Below are 17,480 nucleotides of genomic sequence, written 5' to 3' on the forward strand. Positions count from 1 at the left end.
TGAAGAAAAAGGGAGGGGTAACGATGCCCTGCTTCCACGTCCCCAGGAGACAATGTGACCCAGAACGGAGTGAGAGTGTTTTCTGGAGTACCTGAAAGTTACGGACACCTTGTCCTAAATAAGAGACACATTCATCATTTTACCTTCCTCTCTCTTTTGTATTCTTTTTCCAAGTCACGAAAATCTCAAGCCCTTCCTTGTCCCTTTTTTTCTTTTCTGAAAGTATTAAAAGGATATACGGTAAGACTGTGTGCATGTGTAATATAATATATGTGTATGTTATGTATAAAAATGTGCATGTGTAACAAAGTTGGGGCTTAGAGAGTCAGACTTGTAACTCGAAGGTTGCAGGTTCAATTCTCAATACTGGCAGGAAACTATACTGAGGTGCCGGTTAAGCAAGTAACCAATTGCTTTCCGGGCGCCGCAGTGAATGGCATGCCCTCTGTATGTGTGTGCACTAACTTGGGTTAAATGCAGAGGACAAATTCTGAGTATGGGTTACCATACTTGGCCTTCATGTCACTTCACTTCCCTTATATAGAGAAGTGGAACATATACAGTCAGTATATGTATATAATGTTCCACTTTAATCAGGTTTATGATTGTAATGTTTGTAACCAAGTGCATTACTTCAGCTAACAATATATGATGCCTACACTCACATGCAAAATCTTCCATCAATGAATCATTGTTCCTGCTTATTGGATACTATGCATCTTGTGGTGGTTGAGGAGATTCCCCCCTTCCAAATGTGAGGTCCCAGAAAAAGCCCTATAATGTAACAAATTATTATTATTATCTACATAATAAGAAATTATAAAGGAGAGTGCAAAAACTCCTCATTATTTCAAATAAATGTGTCCTGCATAGCAGTTAGCAAGGTTTTTTAATTGCATTGCACATTAGATGGATGGACCCACCCAAGTTGGATCCAAGGTTGCTTGTTTAGATGAAAGAAAGAGCACCAAATGGCACTCACTGTGCAGAGCCAAATAACATCCAGCTCCTCCTTTCTATAGGCGTCATGGGTTGAGCTTGACCTAGTCCAGCTCTAAATCTGTGGATCTAATGGGTTCGAGGGATGAGTTATGGGTAGGGTTAGGGTGTGGTTGGATCTTCTAGCTCCAGGTGTTGTCAGCATAAAATAAATTTGTACTTTTTTTGAAACAAGATTGAACAAGAAAACAGGACTTTTGAAAGATGTTATACATTGACAACTTATTAGATTGTGAAAAGTAGGGCGTGTTGGGCAGTTGGGCGTGGTCTGTCAGGGGGAGGGGCTTGATGACAAAAGCCGAAAAGGAAAGTCGTTTCAGAGGAGAACTTACAAGATTACAAACCCATTATTAAGACTGAAAATAAAGTCAATTTTGATTTCATAATTTAAAGGTCTCGTTGAACCAGCATGCATTTATAAGAAATTTCATTAAAACAAATTAGAAAGAAAGACACCGAAAGAAATTATACACCTTGTTAAAGACAAAAATGATTAAGGGTGATAAAGCTTGGAACCTTTACCTAGTAGTGGACTACTCACTCACTCCAATTTGAGGGGATGGTGCTTCCACACAGCTAACGTCTTCTAAGTTGACTGCACTGAATTACATTGAATAACATTACTGTGATATGTGTGTGTGTGATAATTACCGTTAATCAAAACACAATTAGACTGCTGTATGGCCCGACCCACTTCACCTTTCTCACTGAGAGACCTATAATTAAACAAAGTCGACTTAATTTGCCTACATTGGCATAGTGAAGGCTCTCTTGTACACTCCCAAGCAAAAAAAGGGCCACACCCAAAATGGCTAAACACTAAGCAATTGTCTTCGAAACCGAAAATTTATGGTCAGGAAATTAGACAATTTTAAGTAAATGCACAACTTAAAAGCCATTGCTGTCTCAGAAAACCCTATATTGTGAATATTTGGTCTCACATTAAACTCAAATGAACTGGGAGGCATTTTTCACTCATGAACTGCTTGAACCATGAACAACAGTTGATTATAATGGTTAAGACCATTAAAAGACAACTAATAAGCCATTGTTGGATTGGCCCATGAGTGTACCTTACATTTTAAAGGTAAACAGTTGTGTGCATTGTAAATTATAAACAGTTTTATTGTTTCAGGTCATAAAATAGGTTAAAGATAGATCATCATGGACGTAATGGTCAAATAGACATATTGCAGAATACCAGTTTTAGTCTTTCATATCTAGACCAAGAAAGTCTGATTGAGAGGCTGTAAGAGCATATGTTTCAGATGTGGGATAAATTATTGTGTGCATTAAGCAATTGGTAAATAATTATGAGCAAACAATTTTATATGTATAATATTTTATATTGACAATGATGTCATTTCCGGCAATGACTGTTAGTTTTTTTGTGTGATGCAATATTGGAGTGATATTTTTTTTTTGACCATGTTACTATTTTCCAGTTAATTTTGTCATTAAACTTTACCTAAAAGAAGCTAGTAATGGGATGTTATTCAAGTACAAATCACGCTCACCCAAGAAGAAGCAACAAAGATGAGAATTTAGACGGATTGCTATCACAGAGACAAAGAAAATGTGCGTGTGAGTGTATGATTGTGTTGCAGTGTCACAGTGACATTGTCATGACACTTTTGGGTCTTTTTAGTGCTGTATGTTCCTCTGCATTGCACCGGCGTAAAGAGAGGTGGAGGAAAAGATCCCTCTATTTCTCTGACAACAGATAATATATATATATATATATATATATATATATATATATATATATATATATATATATATATATATTCATTTATATGTTTGTTTATATAACATTCATGCGTAATTTCACCAAAAATGTTACAAGTACTTTGTAAAATACTCTCTTTGGTAGAAGAGGAAGGCATGTGGCTTCTGTTTTACTGGAAACTGACATATAAGGCATCACTTATCTGTTTATAGAGAACGTGTGTGTGTGCGTGTGTGATAGAGAGAGAGAGAGAGAGAGAGAGGGAGAGAGAGAGAGAGAGAGAGAGAGAGAGAGAGAGAGAGAGAGAGAGAGAGAGAGAGAGAGAGAGAGAGAGAGAGAGAGAGTCAGATGCAAAGTTTATGCAATGTAAACCTCTCTCTAAAGCGCCCGTATACTAAAACGAATTCATCCATGTACTATGTTAGGCTGTTTAATGTTCTTTTCACAAGCAAAGATAACAAAGACACATGATTAAATATATTTTGTTGCTATGTGGTAATTTCACACATAAAAATTTTCATTTATCTGTGTAGATCAGCCAGGGTGTGGCAAAACAGCCCCTTCACCACCTCCAATTCTGCACCAGATACACACAAATGCTCTGCAACATACTGTTGTTTCTTGGCTTTTTTTAATTCTCACCCACACACTTAAATCTAGGACATACACTCCACAGCACTGCAGACCAAGAGGAGGAAAGCAGGACAAGACTACAAGCACACACACACACACACAGAGAGAGAGAAGGATGTAGATGTTCACATTTTGTCCTTCATATCCACATTTATCCTAACTTTCAGTATTATTCCATGGACACATATAGAAACCAGATGCATGGTCTGTTCCTCATCTCAATGCCTCTGAGTAAACTATCTATAAATCAGCAGCCAACGCATTACTGCTTCTCTTTGCACTTGTGTCTGTGGACATGATGTCGGCGTATGTGGCAAGCTATTATAAATGTATTTAAACAACTAGCATCTATTTTTATGTTGCCGGGCCTACTTAGTTTTATTTAGGCAGATATGACGTCAGAAGCCAGAAGACTAATTCGTCATTGTTCCTTCGAGATTTTCCTATAGAGGTTTTATAATGGGAGTATTGATTTACATGTAAAAATAAAACCTGTTTACATACACCCACAGCAAAATGCAAATTTTGAAGCAGTTAAGTTAATTTTTTTAAATAGCAGTTTGCAATGACGTAATGACGCAAAGACATGCTCGAATCTCCCGCGGAAATCCACCAGTTCCACTGGAATTAAAAACATTATTACAAGCTTACCGCATTGAATCGAGCTAAGGCATGCAGATAGTTTTGAACACTGGCTGATTATGTATTTTCTCAAATATGTATTTTGGAGCATTTTTAACCCCAAAAAAAAGCTACGGACTGCAGTTTTAAAGGAATTTAAAAAAAATAAGAATTTAAAGGGAATAAATAAAAAATTATAATTTACTGTTATGTTTATAACAATAAAATATTTTTATTTTATGATTAAATATGATAAAATATGTTAAAAGTACGATTGTTGTTTTTTTAATTTCTCATGCATGATTGTTTTATGCTTATTTTAATTCCTTTTCTGTAAAGCACTTTGAATTGTGTATGAAGTGTGCTATGTAAATAAACTTGGCTTGGATTTTAAAATGTCTAATATGTCTTATATTATTGTCTAATATTAGTAATTATTAATAGTAATTATCTTGTAAACAGGAAATATTATCATTATTTGACTGGACATCTTAATCATTTTGACATTGGCGAGGCCTGTTAGAAAGCTGAAGCAGACTATCCTAAAAAAATTACTTTTAAAACTTGTAGGCCTAGTCATCCTGACAACACTGAGAGTAGTACATAATTTAAGAACAGCATCGACAACAAGAAAATCAAATATTGTCCCCCTCAGTGTCAATGATGGTTAGGGGGCGGCGGCCCTGCTAGAAATAAATGAAAAGAATAAATGTTTAAATGGCTTGCCATACGCATACAATCTATAGTGGGTCATCTAAAGGTACACCGCCAGTGCATGAGCACTTCGCAAAGAGGTCACTGTAATCAAACACACTGGCCGTACTGATACAGACTCTACAAACGTACCTGTGCTCTCTGTTCAGTGCAATGGTTTATTATACAGGCATCTAAGAGAGCGCGTGAGCCAGAAGAGGGATCGCGTAAAGAAAGAGAGCACCTGTGCAACGTCACTCCGCCCCACTTTACTCAGAACTCCACGATTTGTACTTCCTCAAACGAAACGACTCTGTCATCGAAGAAAGCAGGCGCCTTACAGAAAAGTCCGTTTCTTCCAGAGGAAAGGTAAGAAGTTACACATCACTTCTTGGGTTTTTTGACCGAATATTGCTTTGTCGTGTCTGAACTTTTGTAATATTGCATTTTTGAGTATTTGGTTCATTTTCTTCGCTGTTTTTTTCCGACTGATGCGCTGAACTGATTCGAGCGCCGCGCGAGAGGCAGTCTGTGTGTTTTGCAGATATACATCACATCTCAATCCCTCTCTTCAATGTTTTTTATGGCATTATGTTTCTCAAAAAACTTTAAACATATATTTGGTCTATCAGAATGAAATGAAAAGGGCGCAGTTCAAACCGCAGTTTCACACAACACTGTGTGCTGCTGTCTACTGGACCTTGACATAATCGTTTTTTTCCGCACTTTGTGTTGCTATACAACAACTCTACGTATTTGAAAAGGCAATAAAGGTTGTGTCTCAACCTAGTGACCTACCTAGAGAGCATTTTAACTGTATATTACAGGCTAGTTAGGCTACGAGCTGTTGATATCCTAAAATGCTGTTCGCTCCTGCAATGTAGACTAGCCTTCTGTCATTAGATAGTTTGTTGCAGAAACTTAGTAACATATTTTATTATTAGTGAATTGCCACATTTCTCTTATTCATAGTCCATAAATACCCCCAATTGGTGACATTGAGGGTCTAATGCCACTGACACGCTCCTCTTCAAAATATCAATGATTATTGATCTAATATACAAAACAGAGATGGAGCGTGGCTCTAGTTGAGATGACTAAGTGTGTGTGTTGGGGCATAGTGGGATTTGAAATGGTTGTTACTGTTTTTAGTTAATGTTTTTTTACTGTTAATGGAAGGTGTTTTAGTTGTTGTGTGTGATTTGTGGACAGATTTTAACTCTGCTATATTTCCTTTAATATTACTGTATCCCTACACTTGCATGTGATGACGTGATAACTGTTCGCAGTGGAGACACACACATCCTGCTGTGGTTGAACAGTTTACACCATACTACTCTTTCATTCTGTTCATGGGTGTCGATAGTTCCTTCCTGTCCCGTATATTAAATGGTGTGTGTGTATGACTCCGGACATAGGCTAAGTGATGAAACCTGCTACTCCTGTCGACATTAACTAAATTAACATAAAGACTCCAGAAATCAGCAAGAACGATTATTTGAAGTACATTCTTAGATTATGTACAGTATTTCATGCACTTTAACTAGTTACAGTGATTTTGGTAATGCATTGATATTTTCATCAGATGTTCTGTGAAAGAAGAGGTTTCATTACGCTTTACTTAATGTGCAACATGATTTCTGCTATGCGGTTGCTAAGGTCTTCTGATTTCAGTATGGGTACTATGGTGTTCTGGGTGGTTTACTGGCAGGGTTGAATTACACAATGGCCTTCGGGAGGGGAAGGGGAGGCTCAGAGAGGTTTTTTGGGGGGTTGGGGGGGGGGGTCAAATACACACACACACACACACACACACACACACACACATATATATATATATGTATTATATATACACAGTTCTTACGTAATGTTTCCTCGGTTTTGGTTTCATGGTTCGACACCAGTTCGGTATAACTGGAAAAAGCAACAAATCCCCAATGCTAGGTTTCTTTTTATTTATTTTGAACAGAATGTAGTGCAAATTATAGTTTGATCCAGATCCAACTTGCGGCATTTAGACAGTTTCCAAGCAGTTTCAGTTTCATTGAAATTGACTGTTTTGCTACCAACATACTTCAAAATATCTTCTTTAGTGTTCTGCAAAAATATTGTACAGTCATGCATGTTTGGAACAACACGAGGGTGAGTAAATTATTTTTTTTCTGGGTGGACTATCCCTTTATGTTTAATAGGCCTACTTATAGGATTAGTAGTTTGTTGAATTAGTACTGGTGATGGATGCCTAACAAAGCCTTGTACACACGAACACACTTCTAACACCCTGACAATAGTTTCAGCTCCTGTTATGGCTTGTCATAAGGTTTATGAGTACAAACACTCTCTAAATACTCATTTTAACTATGTTATGTGTAAATTATTTTCAGAAAAGCACTAGAGCCAGACCGATATATCGGCCGGTCGATATTATCGGCCGATAATAGGCATTTTCCAAAATATCGGTATCGGCAGTTATAATGGCCGATAAATGAATATTTAAAAATAAAATAAAAACGGACAAAACACGCTTCAATCATCTCTCCTTGGCCTGTTATATTGAAAATGTATGTTTCACAATTTGCAGTATGATGTTATCTATTGCTAAATTATGCTCATCATAGACTAGCTAACCACAAAGCTAGCTAATGCCACTATCATCAGTGGAAGACCGCTAACGTTAACATTAATGAGTTTGGAAACCACAATGAACTTTTTCTGCCTAAATAAAGTAATGATTACTGTATTTATAACTCGCATATCTCTAGTTACAGTCACTGCATTGTAAAATGTAAGTTATACTGTACTTGCGAGGGGTGAACATTGAGATAGAGAAAAAGTATCAAACGTATCTTGTGCAGAAAAGTTAGCTTTTCTTTTACACGTGTGTGTGAAATCCAACAATATTTAATAAAAAAAATATCGGCCGATATATCAGAATATCGGATTTTAAAACCCAAAAATATTTGTATCGGTATCAGCCTTCAAAATCCTTTATCGGTCGGGCCCTAAAAAGCACATGGAGCCTGTTAACCACGTTTGCCTACCCATCATCCTACCCTCACTATCTCTCTCCCTCTCTATATCGCTTTCATTTACACACTTATGCATACACTGAGCAGACTTGTTGCTCAGGCTCTTGTAGTATTTTTTTTTTTTTAGCTGAAGAATCAGGCATTAACAGTATTCAAAATGTGTGTGTGTGTGAATCGGAGAGACTGACGTGTCGGATTGTTTCAGAATTGATTTTGTACTGTGCTGCTAGCTTATGTTATCGACACAGGCTTCCGCACAACTGATTCGCTAACACACACACACAGATTGAGTTTTTTTAGATTGAGATGCTGCAACTTGTTTGAACGTTCTGTGCTGGTTTCTGACATGTTTCATCACGTACGCTTCATAATTAAACTAAAGCACTGTCTTTCTTATTCTTACACACTCTGTAGTAATACGGTCTAAAGTCCAGTGAACAAGCGGCAAGTTTGTTATAAGCTTCTATGTTGCAGTCACAGCCTGACTCATGTCATTGGCTTTCGATAGAAGTGGGTGGAGTCCTGACATTACACAACCAATCAATTTTAGTCTCAGTTATTACCATAACCTATAAACCTCATCTGGGTCATGTTCCAAATGTTTTGATGCACAATAAAGCAAGATAATGTAATAGTATAAGGGATAACCGTGTTACAGATAGATTACCAGGAGCCCTTTCTCTACATGGTCTTGCCGCATGAGAATTAAACTAAAGAAGCCTTGGCAAAAAGCTATAATTTGCAATTAAATATGTTTATTTAATCATATTTATTGGATTGGATTTAAAGCACTTGAGTAAATACAGATCTCATAAACTTGTTAGTAGCTATTTGTTGGACCAATGACTTTTTAGGTTAACCACAGTTTTACACACAGACAAAAACACACAATGTTTCATATCAAATGAAATTGAAACATTTTGAAATAGACTTTGATACACACAGTATGTCAGATTCTCAGAGAATACATGTTGATATAGTAAACTTCATATTTATTCCTAAAACACCTTCTGATGAATGCCTGCATAGAAGCCTTAAAGGGGCAGCAGAAAAAATGGCCCGATTAATGCTAAAGATCAGAAAGAGAGTGGACGACTAAATATTTTTGATGCGAATTGATAACAGAACTTAAGTAACATAACAAAGTATTATGAAACTACTAAGAGAACAATAGATTGAACAGAGTAATTAACACCAAGATCCCTAATAATGAGACTAAACAATTTCCTCTGCAGGGACATGTGCTAGCAAAAACAATGTATAGCCTCCTGTTTATGACTAAATATAATTACAACATAATGATCTAATGAAGATAATGAAGTAATATTTTGGATTTGATTTCTGTATTCCTATATGCAGTAATGCTGATATATTTCATTTTTATTAAAATCATAAGAATTTTGGTTGTCTTTGTCTTTTTTTTAGGCTGTGGCTGAGGAGTTGCTGCCATGGCCCCTTTCCTGAGAATAGCATTTAATGCCTATGATCTTGGCACATTCCCGCCAATGGCTGTGGCACCATTCTGTGCCGTCAAAATGAAGGAAGCTCTCAGCACTGGTGAGTAAATGTGTGCATGCGTGTGTGTAATGGGGATTTCAAGTGCATTGCTATGTTTGAAATGGCATATTGCCATGCTTCTTGTTTTGTTTTTGAAGTATACTCTGTGTACATGGAACAACATGTAAATCCTCCATCTGCATAGAACTGAATTAGTATTTCACTCTGCCAAATGAGTAGTTTAGAACGAAGCACAAAATAATGTTTCCCAAAATGCAATTAACCCTGACTTGACCTACATTTCCATGTGACTGAAAGCAATTTTGAATATAATTTCATTAATAATAATTTATAATTTCAAAACTAGCTAGAAAATATTTTGCACTTATTTAAAAAAAAAGAAAAAAAAGAAGCTACTTTCTTTAATTTAACAATGCAATGTAATGGTCATACTACAGTATGAATGGAAATTTTATTTTATTTTTTAATAATTTTATTGCTGCCTTTTGCGTACTGCTTCACACATACTTTTTAAAAATATTTTAACTTTACTGTGAAGTATACTAGTATTTAATTCCAAACATTTTTCCAATGGTTTATGCTGGATCACAAAAATATCCCCTTTTCCTTTTAAGAACGAGGAAAAACATTGATCCAGAAGAAGCCCACCATGTATCCTGCTTGGCGATCCAATTTTGATGCACATATTTATGAGGGACGTGTGATACAAATACTACTCATGAGAACTGCAGAAGAACCTTTGGCAGATGTTACTGTGGGTGTGTCCGTGTTGGCAGAAAGATGCAAGAAGGCAAACGGACGTGCAGAATTTTGGGTATGTGGTTATGTCTATGCATTGTCAATGTAGTGTCAATATTTGCATTTTCTCAGGTAATGTTATAAAGTCTCGCTTCATTTTCAGGTTGATTTGCAGCCTTCGGGGAAAGTTATGATGTCTGCACAGTTCTTTTTGGATGATTTAGATACAGGTAAGGCATAAGCACTCAATCTCTCTTCTCAAACTAAATACAATATGAATTGCATTTTCAAATAAGAACATAAAGAATCATTAACTTGAGACTGGATTGGTGCTCTCATAGAAATGCTCTTTTTATGAAAATGGCTAGATTTAAAGCAAGCTATTCTTATTATGCTCAAGCAGTTTAATACATCCACCGTGACCCTGAGTTATGGGGCAGTATTGAGACGGGGCTTTTCACCTCAGTGCCACCCTTGAACTCCTTCTCAGTGTATTTTTTTTTTCCATTTAAAGCCCTGGGCTATGTTTAAGTCCACTTTTAGACACACATTTGCAAACTTCCCTATGCACTTCCCCTCGGGGGAATCCCCTCCGCCATTCAAGTGGGCAAGGAAGTATATTTGGACAGACCCTCGACCCCTTGATTTTGACTGAGGGAGCGGTTCTACTCTACATGTACTTCAGGCAGATCCATAGACCACAATGCAACACGATTGTGACGTCACAGCAGGTCATGCTTAATTTACCCCCACCCCACACAACTCTATTGTTTGATATGGGAGTAATTTAGACATTTAACCACATTTAATACTTGTAGCTACCTTAAGATGACTTTAAAACACGGCTCTAGTTTAATTTTTTTCCGTAATTTCCGTTTGTGTATTTTTTAAATATTTTATATTTAATATATATAGTCAAATTTAATTTTTTAATTATTAGTGTATTATTCATAAGGAAAAAAATGTAAAAAAAAAAATAAAACGGCTCCATAGCAGATTCAAAGTGATCAAGGGCTTAGGGTGTTCTATTTAAATATATTTCAAGGGTTTCTCCAGTAGTGGGCACTCGCGCTGCGTAAGCAGTGATGTATATCCGAGTGAACAAGATGGATAGAAATTAGCGAGGGAAGGGGACAAAAAATTGGACTTAAACACAGCCCTGCTTGAATCTAACCTATTGCCATTGGCGTTGGGAGGGGTCATGCCTATCTGATCGTGTGTGTGTGTGTGAATCCATTTGGCCTTCTTTTAAAGTTCTGTCCAGTGGAATGTATCTGCTGAACATGTCACAACAGATCTTCCCTGCATTCCTCTGTCTTCTTCAAACATTCTGTCCATTGGTCCTCTTATATTGTGTTTTAGAATACAAAGTGTGCCACTGTAGATTTTCAAGTTGTTTGATATGATGTGTAGGGATGCACAAAATTATGTGCACTACTGTTTGAAAGTTTGTGGCCTGTAATACATTTTTTAAATGTTTTTGATAGAAAGTCTCTTATACTTACCCATTTTTTAAATATATATTTAGTTAAAGGCTGTAATCTTGTGAAATATTATTACAATTTAAACTTTTTTCTGAATGTTCCATTCCAAAACTGAATGGAAAAAAATGAAGGAATTTTAAAAGTAGAATAAAAAAGCATAATATTTAATATATATTAATTAAAATTATAATTAATTGCTTTCAGGAGGACATAACAATCTCATCCATTTACTGTTAAAAAGTTCCTGTTAAAAAGTTTCATGTCTTCAGTTTTATTCTGCTTCTATCCTGTTTTGTTTTGTTTTCTCTTTCACTCTCAGAGAGTCATCAGTCAGTAGTGACAGAGGACGAGGCACCAACTCTCACTCGTCGTCGTGGAGCTATTAAACAGGCTAAGATTCACTTCATCAAAAACCATGAGTTCATCGCCACCTTCTTCAGACAGCCCACCTTCTGCTCTGTCTGTAGAGATTTCGTTTGGTCAGTCCTGAATGTTCAGTTAAAAGACATTAGAAGTTTATTTAATTCAGACATACTTATAATTTTGTCTTTTACTCCCAGGGGTCTCAACAAGCAAGGTTACAAGTGCAGACGTGAGTATATTTTTCCCCCATTATCCTAAATACTTGCTCACATACAGACTTGCTTTAGTAAGATTGTATCGTAAAAGGGGAAATACTTGATTGGATTGCTTCCCTTTGCTCAAAATGTTATTGTATTAGCCAGAATTAAGGAATACTGTGTGAACACTCGGAAAACTTGTCTTAGTTCCTGAGCCCACCTAAAAAATAATGTTTTTCTCCACCAGAATGCAATGCTGCCATTCACAAGAAGTGTATTGATAAAATTATTGGAAGGTGCACAGGCACTGCAACCAATAGTCGAGACACCATGGTATGTGCTGTATTGCGTTATTTATTTATTTCTTTTTATTTTATTGTGATAGGATTATTTAAAGTTTGTGTCTACAGTTTCAGAAGGAGCGTTTTAAGATTGACATGCCACATCGCTTTAAGAACAACAACTACATGAGTCCCACCTTTTGTGACCATTGCGGCAGTCTGCTGTGGGGTCTTGTCAAACAGGGCCTCAAATGTGAGGGTGAGTATACCATGTGAACAGTATATGTATTATTATAAGGCCCCCTACATTAACTGTTTGCCAAACCTGCTGATTTACTGCCAATTTTTATCAACATAAAACTATGAAAATGAATATAATTAATTCCCTTTTTGATTTAACTTGCAACACATTTTGGTGTTTTATTTTGTGGTTTAAACCATTTTAATATATAAATATATTTTTAGAAACACCTAAAAATAGTTACTAGCTCAATGGTCTGAAACTCTATGTAAACTGTAAACTCTATGTACTTATTTTTGTTATTTGGTGTTTGGCTAGTCTTCATTTTGGACTCTGATTATATGTTTGCAATTGTCTCTTCTTTTTCAGATTGTTCCATGAATGTCCATCATAAGTGCCAGACTAAAGTGGCTAATTTGTGTGGCATCAACCAGAAACTACTGGCAGAGGCTCTTACTCAAGTCTCAGTTGTATATATCAATTTTTGCACATGCCCTTGTTATGAGGCCCTCAATATTAAATTAACAGCATTAAAGTACTGAAATAAAGTTGTGTATATTTGTGTAGAAATCCACCAAGCGACCTGAAAGCAACTCGCAGAGCAACTCACAGGATGTTGCTGTTTACCAGGATTTTAACAAAAGTCCAGGATCTGATGTTAATGGTGAGAGTGCTTGATTTAAATGGTGGTCATTATAACAATAAAAAGGATGATTTCAGTTTATCAGAAAAGCTATGTTGCAGATGGGGCTCCTTATGGTCGTCTATGGGAGGGTTTGAGTCCTCGCCCCCCCTCTCGATTCACCCACCAAACACGTATCACTGCTGAGCATTTCATTTTCCATAAAGTCCTGGGCAAGGGAAGCTTTGGCAAGGTAACATAAAATTTCTCTTTCCCACACACATTCATACAGTGTAGAAGACATGAAGGTAATGCGTTTTGCTTATGTTATGTTGTTGTGGTGGAGGGGCACGGGATTATGTGGGAAGCTCCCTGACTTAGCCTTTTGCCTTTTCTAAGTTTTAGTTTGCTGCTACATACAGTCATGCTCAAGGTTCCTCACACAAACCCATGTTCATCATCTTTCTGTTATCAGGTGCTTTTGGCTGAGCTAAAGGGCTCTGGTGAATGGTTTGCGGTGAAAGCACTGAAGAAGGATGTGGTGTTGATGGATGATGACGTGGAGTGCACCATGGTAGAAAAACGAGTGCTGGCTCTCGCCTGGGACAATCCGTTTCTTACCCACCTCTACTCCACTTTTCAGACCAAGGTACACCAAAGAAACATTTACCGACAAAAAAAAAAACCCAATCACAAATTAGTTACACAAAGACTTGAAATGTATGCAATTATGCCTGTCACATTTAGTACATTAAAATTTAAAAAATAAATTCCAATGAATTTTTCATTTTAAATTCAATTTTCTCATTAAAATAAGGGCATTTTGACTAGACGTTATTATTATTTGGATGCCTCCCTTTCCTATAGACCATTTTGCAAGATGTAAACAACACTGGTCCAGAAACACTTCCTGTTTCAGTTTGTAACCGTTTTCTTTATTTCACATGTAAAGAAAAAATCTTAAAGATGTTTGTTTAACTTTTTGATTCAGTTTTACATGTTCTGTTGGTTGTATTTTATCCCAGCTTTTATTTAGTGTTAAAAAACTGAAACAGGAAGTGCTTCTGGACCAGTTTTGTTTACATCTTGCAAAATGGTCTATAGATTTTATTTATAGTCAGGCAGCTAAAATCTTTACATTAAGACAACATGGATGTTGTTTCAAAGTTAAATACAACTACACATTGGTCTTAAACTCAATAAACAAGGACTGACCAATTATCGTTTTATCAGATTTCCTAAGTAAGTGGCTGTAAAAGCCATCTATACCGCATAAAACTAAATTTAAGGACATCACCCAATTTCAATTTATAAACCTAACCACAATTACTCTAGGTCTGCAGGGTGTCTAAATCTTAAAGTGATAGTACCAAACAATAAGTTAATATAAAATGTCATGCACAAATTATTATTTGCTAGCTATAAATATTTTATTTGTATTTGTTTATCTCTAACAGGAGCACTTATTCTTTGTGATGGAGTATCTGAATGGAGGAGACCTGATGTTTCATATACAGGAAAAGGGGCGATTTGATCTGTACAGAACCACGTATGTCATGTGTATATGCGTGCAAAATAACAATAGTTTCTATAATGTAAAATATTGGTGAGCTTGATTTAGTGAGCATGCTATTGTATTGATCTGATGTCTCTTACCAGGTTCTATGCAGCTGAAATAGTGTGTGGCCTGCAGTTTCTCCATTCCAAAGGCATTATTTACAGGTACAGACAAAATTACACCACTGTGTTGATGTATTAATTACACATTACTTCCCCATTTCACCTCAGAAACAATTCATAGGACTGGTTTCAGTGATCATTTTTTACCTTTTGTCAGGGATCTCAAGCTGGATAATGTGATGTTGGATGGAGACGGTCACATAAAAATTGCTGATTTTGGAATGTGTAAGGAAAACGTGTTTGGGGACAATCGGGCCACAACCTTTTGTGGAACTCCAGATTATATCGCTCCTGAGGTATAAAATGCACTTTTGATGCTGGTTCACTCTCAGAACAACAATGTCCTGGTCCTGACTTCATGTGTTTGTGTGTGGTAAATCACAGATTCTGCTGGGTCAGCAGTACTCATTCTCGGTAGACTGGTGGTCATTTGGCGTGCTCGTGTATGAAATGTTGATTGGTCAATCTCCATTTCACGGTGACGACGAGGACGAGCTGTTTGAATCGATCCGAATGGACACACCTCATTATCCCCGCTGGATCACAGTGGATACTAGAGAGATGCTAGAAAGGGTATGCATGCACACATACTCAATTAAAAACAGCACAAATCAAATTTCTGCAATTACACTTTATCTTTTTTTTTTTACGCCTGCACACAGCTGTTTGACCGCGACCCGTCACGCCGTTTAGGGATTGTGGGTAATATACGAGGCCACCAATTTTTCAAGACTGTCAACTGGCCTGCTCTAGAAAATAAAGAAGTTGAGCCCCCCTTCAAACCAAAAGTGGTATGTTTTCCCTCCCATATCTGTTTGTCTTCTTTTTTGTCTTTCTGTATTTGCTGATTTTTTTTTTTCTGGTTTTGTCTAATTGCAGAAATCTCCAAATGACTGCAGTAACTTCGACCGAGAGTTTTTGAGTGAGAAACCTCGTCTCTCACACTGCGAGAAAGGCCTGATCGATTCCATGGACCAGAACGCTTTTGCTGGCTTCTCATTCATTAATCCAAAAATGGAGCATCTTTTACAAAAGTGACCCATTTATAATGTGGTCAAAAAGAAAAAAAAATCTGTTATGTTCATGTGATCATAGTATTGAGCCAGTTTATTGCTCTAACCAAACCAACCATGAGCACTCTCCCAACTCTTCCTTTAAAATATCTTAACTCTAATCTTGTAAGACAAGACAGGTTGTCAGTGAGCTTCGAATGGAGCCTTTTATAAACTAATATACATTTCAATCTCATTCCCAATCTAAATGCAATTTTAACCGTGTCCTTACAAACTTAGGATGTCTAAAAATAACTTAGGTTAGTACTAACTGGGTTAGTACAAAGTTGACAGTTGAATGCAGGGAGTGTGTTCTGTTAGGGAGAAGAGCAATTTAAAGAAGTGTACAAAAACAAAATAGGTCAGAGATTATATACAAGTATTGTTTAAATCAATATGTGCATGCTATATTCATGATTACCTTGTAAATTTCTGGAATGATCTGTGTCTGTTCGGTGAATGTGTGTGTATTAATTGTTTGCACAAAGGATTGACCAGAACATGTTGAATATGTGCTTTGTAAGTGTTAAATTAATATATTGTGTTTTAATGAGGACATTTGTATATCTGGTACAGAAACATAGCTATCTTAGCTCTAATAGTGTCGTCCGTTTGTGTATTTTAGTGTGTATATTGTTGCATTTAAGCTGTTTTTATAAGATCCACTCATTAAGAGACCACATGATCAAATTCAGTACATGATTCTGTCTTGTGAGACACTTAACATGGTCTAATAAACATTTTAATGGTGAATAAACTTCCTTGGATTGTGATTTATATTTATAGGTATGTTTACTTTTTTGTATCACCTTTATAGTAGCCTAATGTTCTAAAAAAAACCATAACAAAATAAATCATACAGGTATAATCATTTTTGTGAAAAAATTAGTGGAAAAACGTTTATGATCTTTTTCACAGAGAGGCTCACGTGGTCAAATTTCCTTTTCTAGTGATCTAGAAACGAGTTTCTTTTGTTTTTAAAAGCTTTTTTCTCTTGAACACTAGCCTATTTGTGAGGGCAATAGTGTCAATACGTCAGTGTCACAGTTTTATCCTCAAAGTACCCTTACCTTTATATTTGACAGTCATTCATTCCTCATAATTATAAAAACTGTTAATTGAATTTTCACATATTAATTAAAACTGCTATGAAAACTATCCAATTGAGTTATGCCGTAGCGCCCTCTACAGTACAGGGTTTGTGGTACACTTACTAGAATATTTTGTAGGGATATTAATGTATTTTATGTACTTTGTGTGTTATTAGTACAGTTGCTTAATCGGATCTCGAAATAAAAAAGTATGCATGCATGTAACGGTGATATAAAAGTCTGAAGACACATTGGACAAACTAGTAGAATCTGTATACACTACAATTTAATTACTTAAACATGTATTTTAATTATTTTATTAATTTACTTTATTTATATTCGGGTTATTCGCTTTAATTAATGGTATTAGTTTATTTAATTTAATAAATTGAATTAAATTTATTCATTCATTCAAATATTCTATTAATTTATCATATCAAATTGCATTGTTTTGATGTGTGTCGTTTCCATAGACAGTTGTAGTTGTTTCCAAAGATTACAGAAGAACC

General features: G+C 36.1%; 1 protein-coding gene across 1 annotated transcript; it reads left to right on the plus strand.

Moving 5' to 3' along the window:
* The first annotated feature begins 4,796 nt into the window (after nucleotides 1–4,796).
* Nucleotides 4,797–16,637, plus strand: prkcda (protein kinase C, delta a). Its single transcript, XM_039689374.2, has 18 exons — nucleotides 4,797–5,044; nucleotides 9,130–9,261; nucleotides 9,837–10,036; nucleotides 10,124–10,190; nucleotides 11,764–11,923; nucleotides 12,005–12,036; nucleotides 12,252–12,337; nucleotides 12,415–12,544; nucleotides 12,896–12,996; nucleotides 13,094–13,190; nucleotides 13,271–13,401; nucleotides 13,624–13,797; nucleotides 14,606–14,697; nucleotides 14,808–14,870; nucleotides 14,986–15,124; nucleotides 15,213–15,401; nucleotides 15,491–15,619; nucleotides 15,708–16,637. The coding sequence occupies exons 2-18, from the start codon at nucleotides 9,153–9,155 to the stop codon at nucleotides 15,864–15,866; spliced, it is 2,058 nt and encodes a 685-aa protein (XP_039545308.1). The 5' UTR covers nucleotides 4,797–5,044; nucleotides 9,130–9,152; the 3' UTR covers nucleotides 15,867–16,637.
* The last annotated feature ends 843 nt before the right edge of the window (nucleotides 16,638–17,480 follow it).

This window comes from Pimephales promelas, chromosome 8 (genome assembly GCF_988280905.1).
Source record: "Pimephales promelas chromosome 8, fPimPro1.hap1.1, whole genome shotgun sequence".
Classification (NCBI taxonomy): Eukaryota; Metazoa; Chordata; class Actinopteri; order Cypriniformes; family Leuciscidae; genus Pimephales; species Pimephales promelas.

What these genes read in the sequence shown, in the direction of transcription:
- prkcda (XM_039689374.2), top strand. Translation starts at nt 9,153, where the DNA reads ATGGCCCCTTTCCTGAGAATAGCATTTAATGCCTATGATCTTGGCACA. An exon ending in GAAGGAAGCTCTCAGCACTG is followed by an intron (nt 9,262 to 9,836) that starts GTGAGTAAATGT and finishes TTTCCTTTTAAG; the next exon opens with AACGAGGAAAAACATTGATC. An exon ending in ACAGGGCCTCAAATGTGAGG is followed by an intron (nt 12,545 to 12,895) that starts GTGAGTATACCA and finishes CTTCTTTTTCAG; the next exon opens with ATTGTTCCATGAATGTCCAT.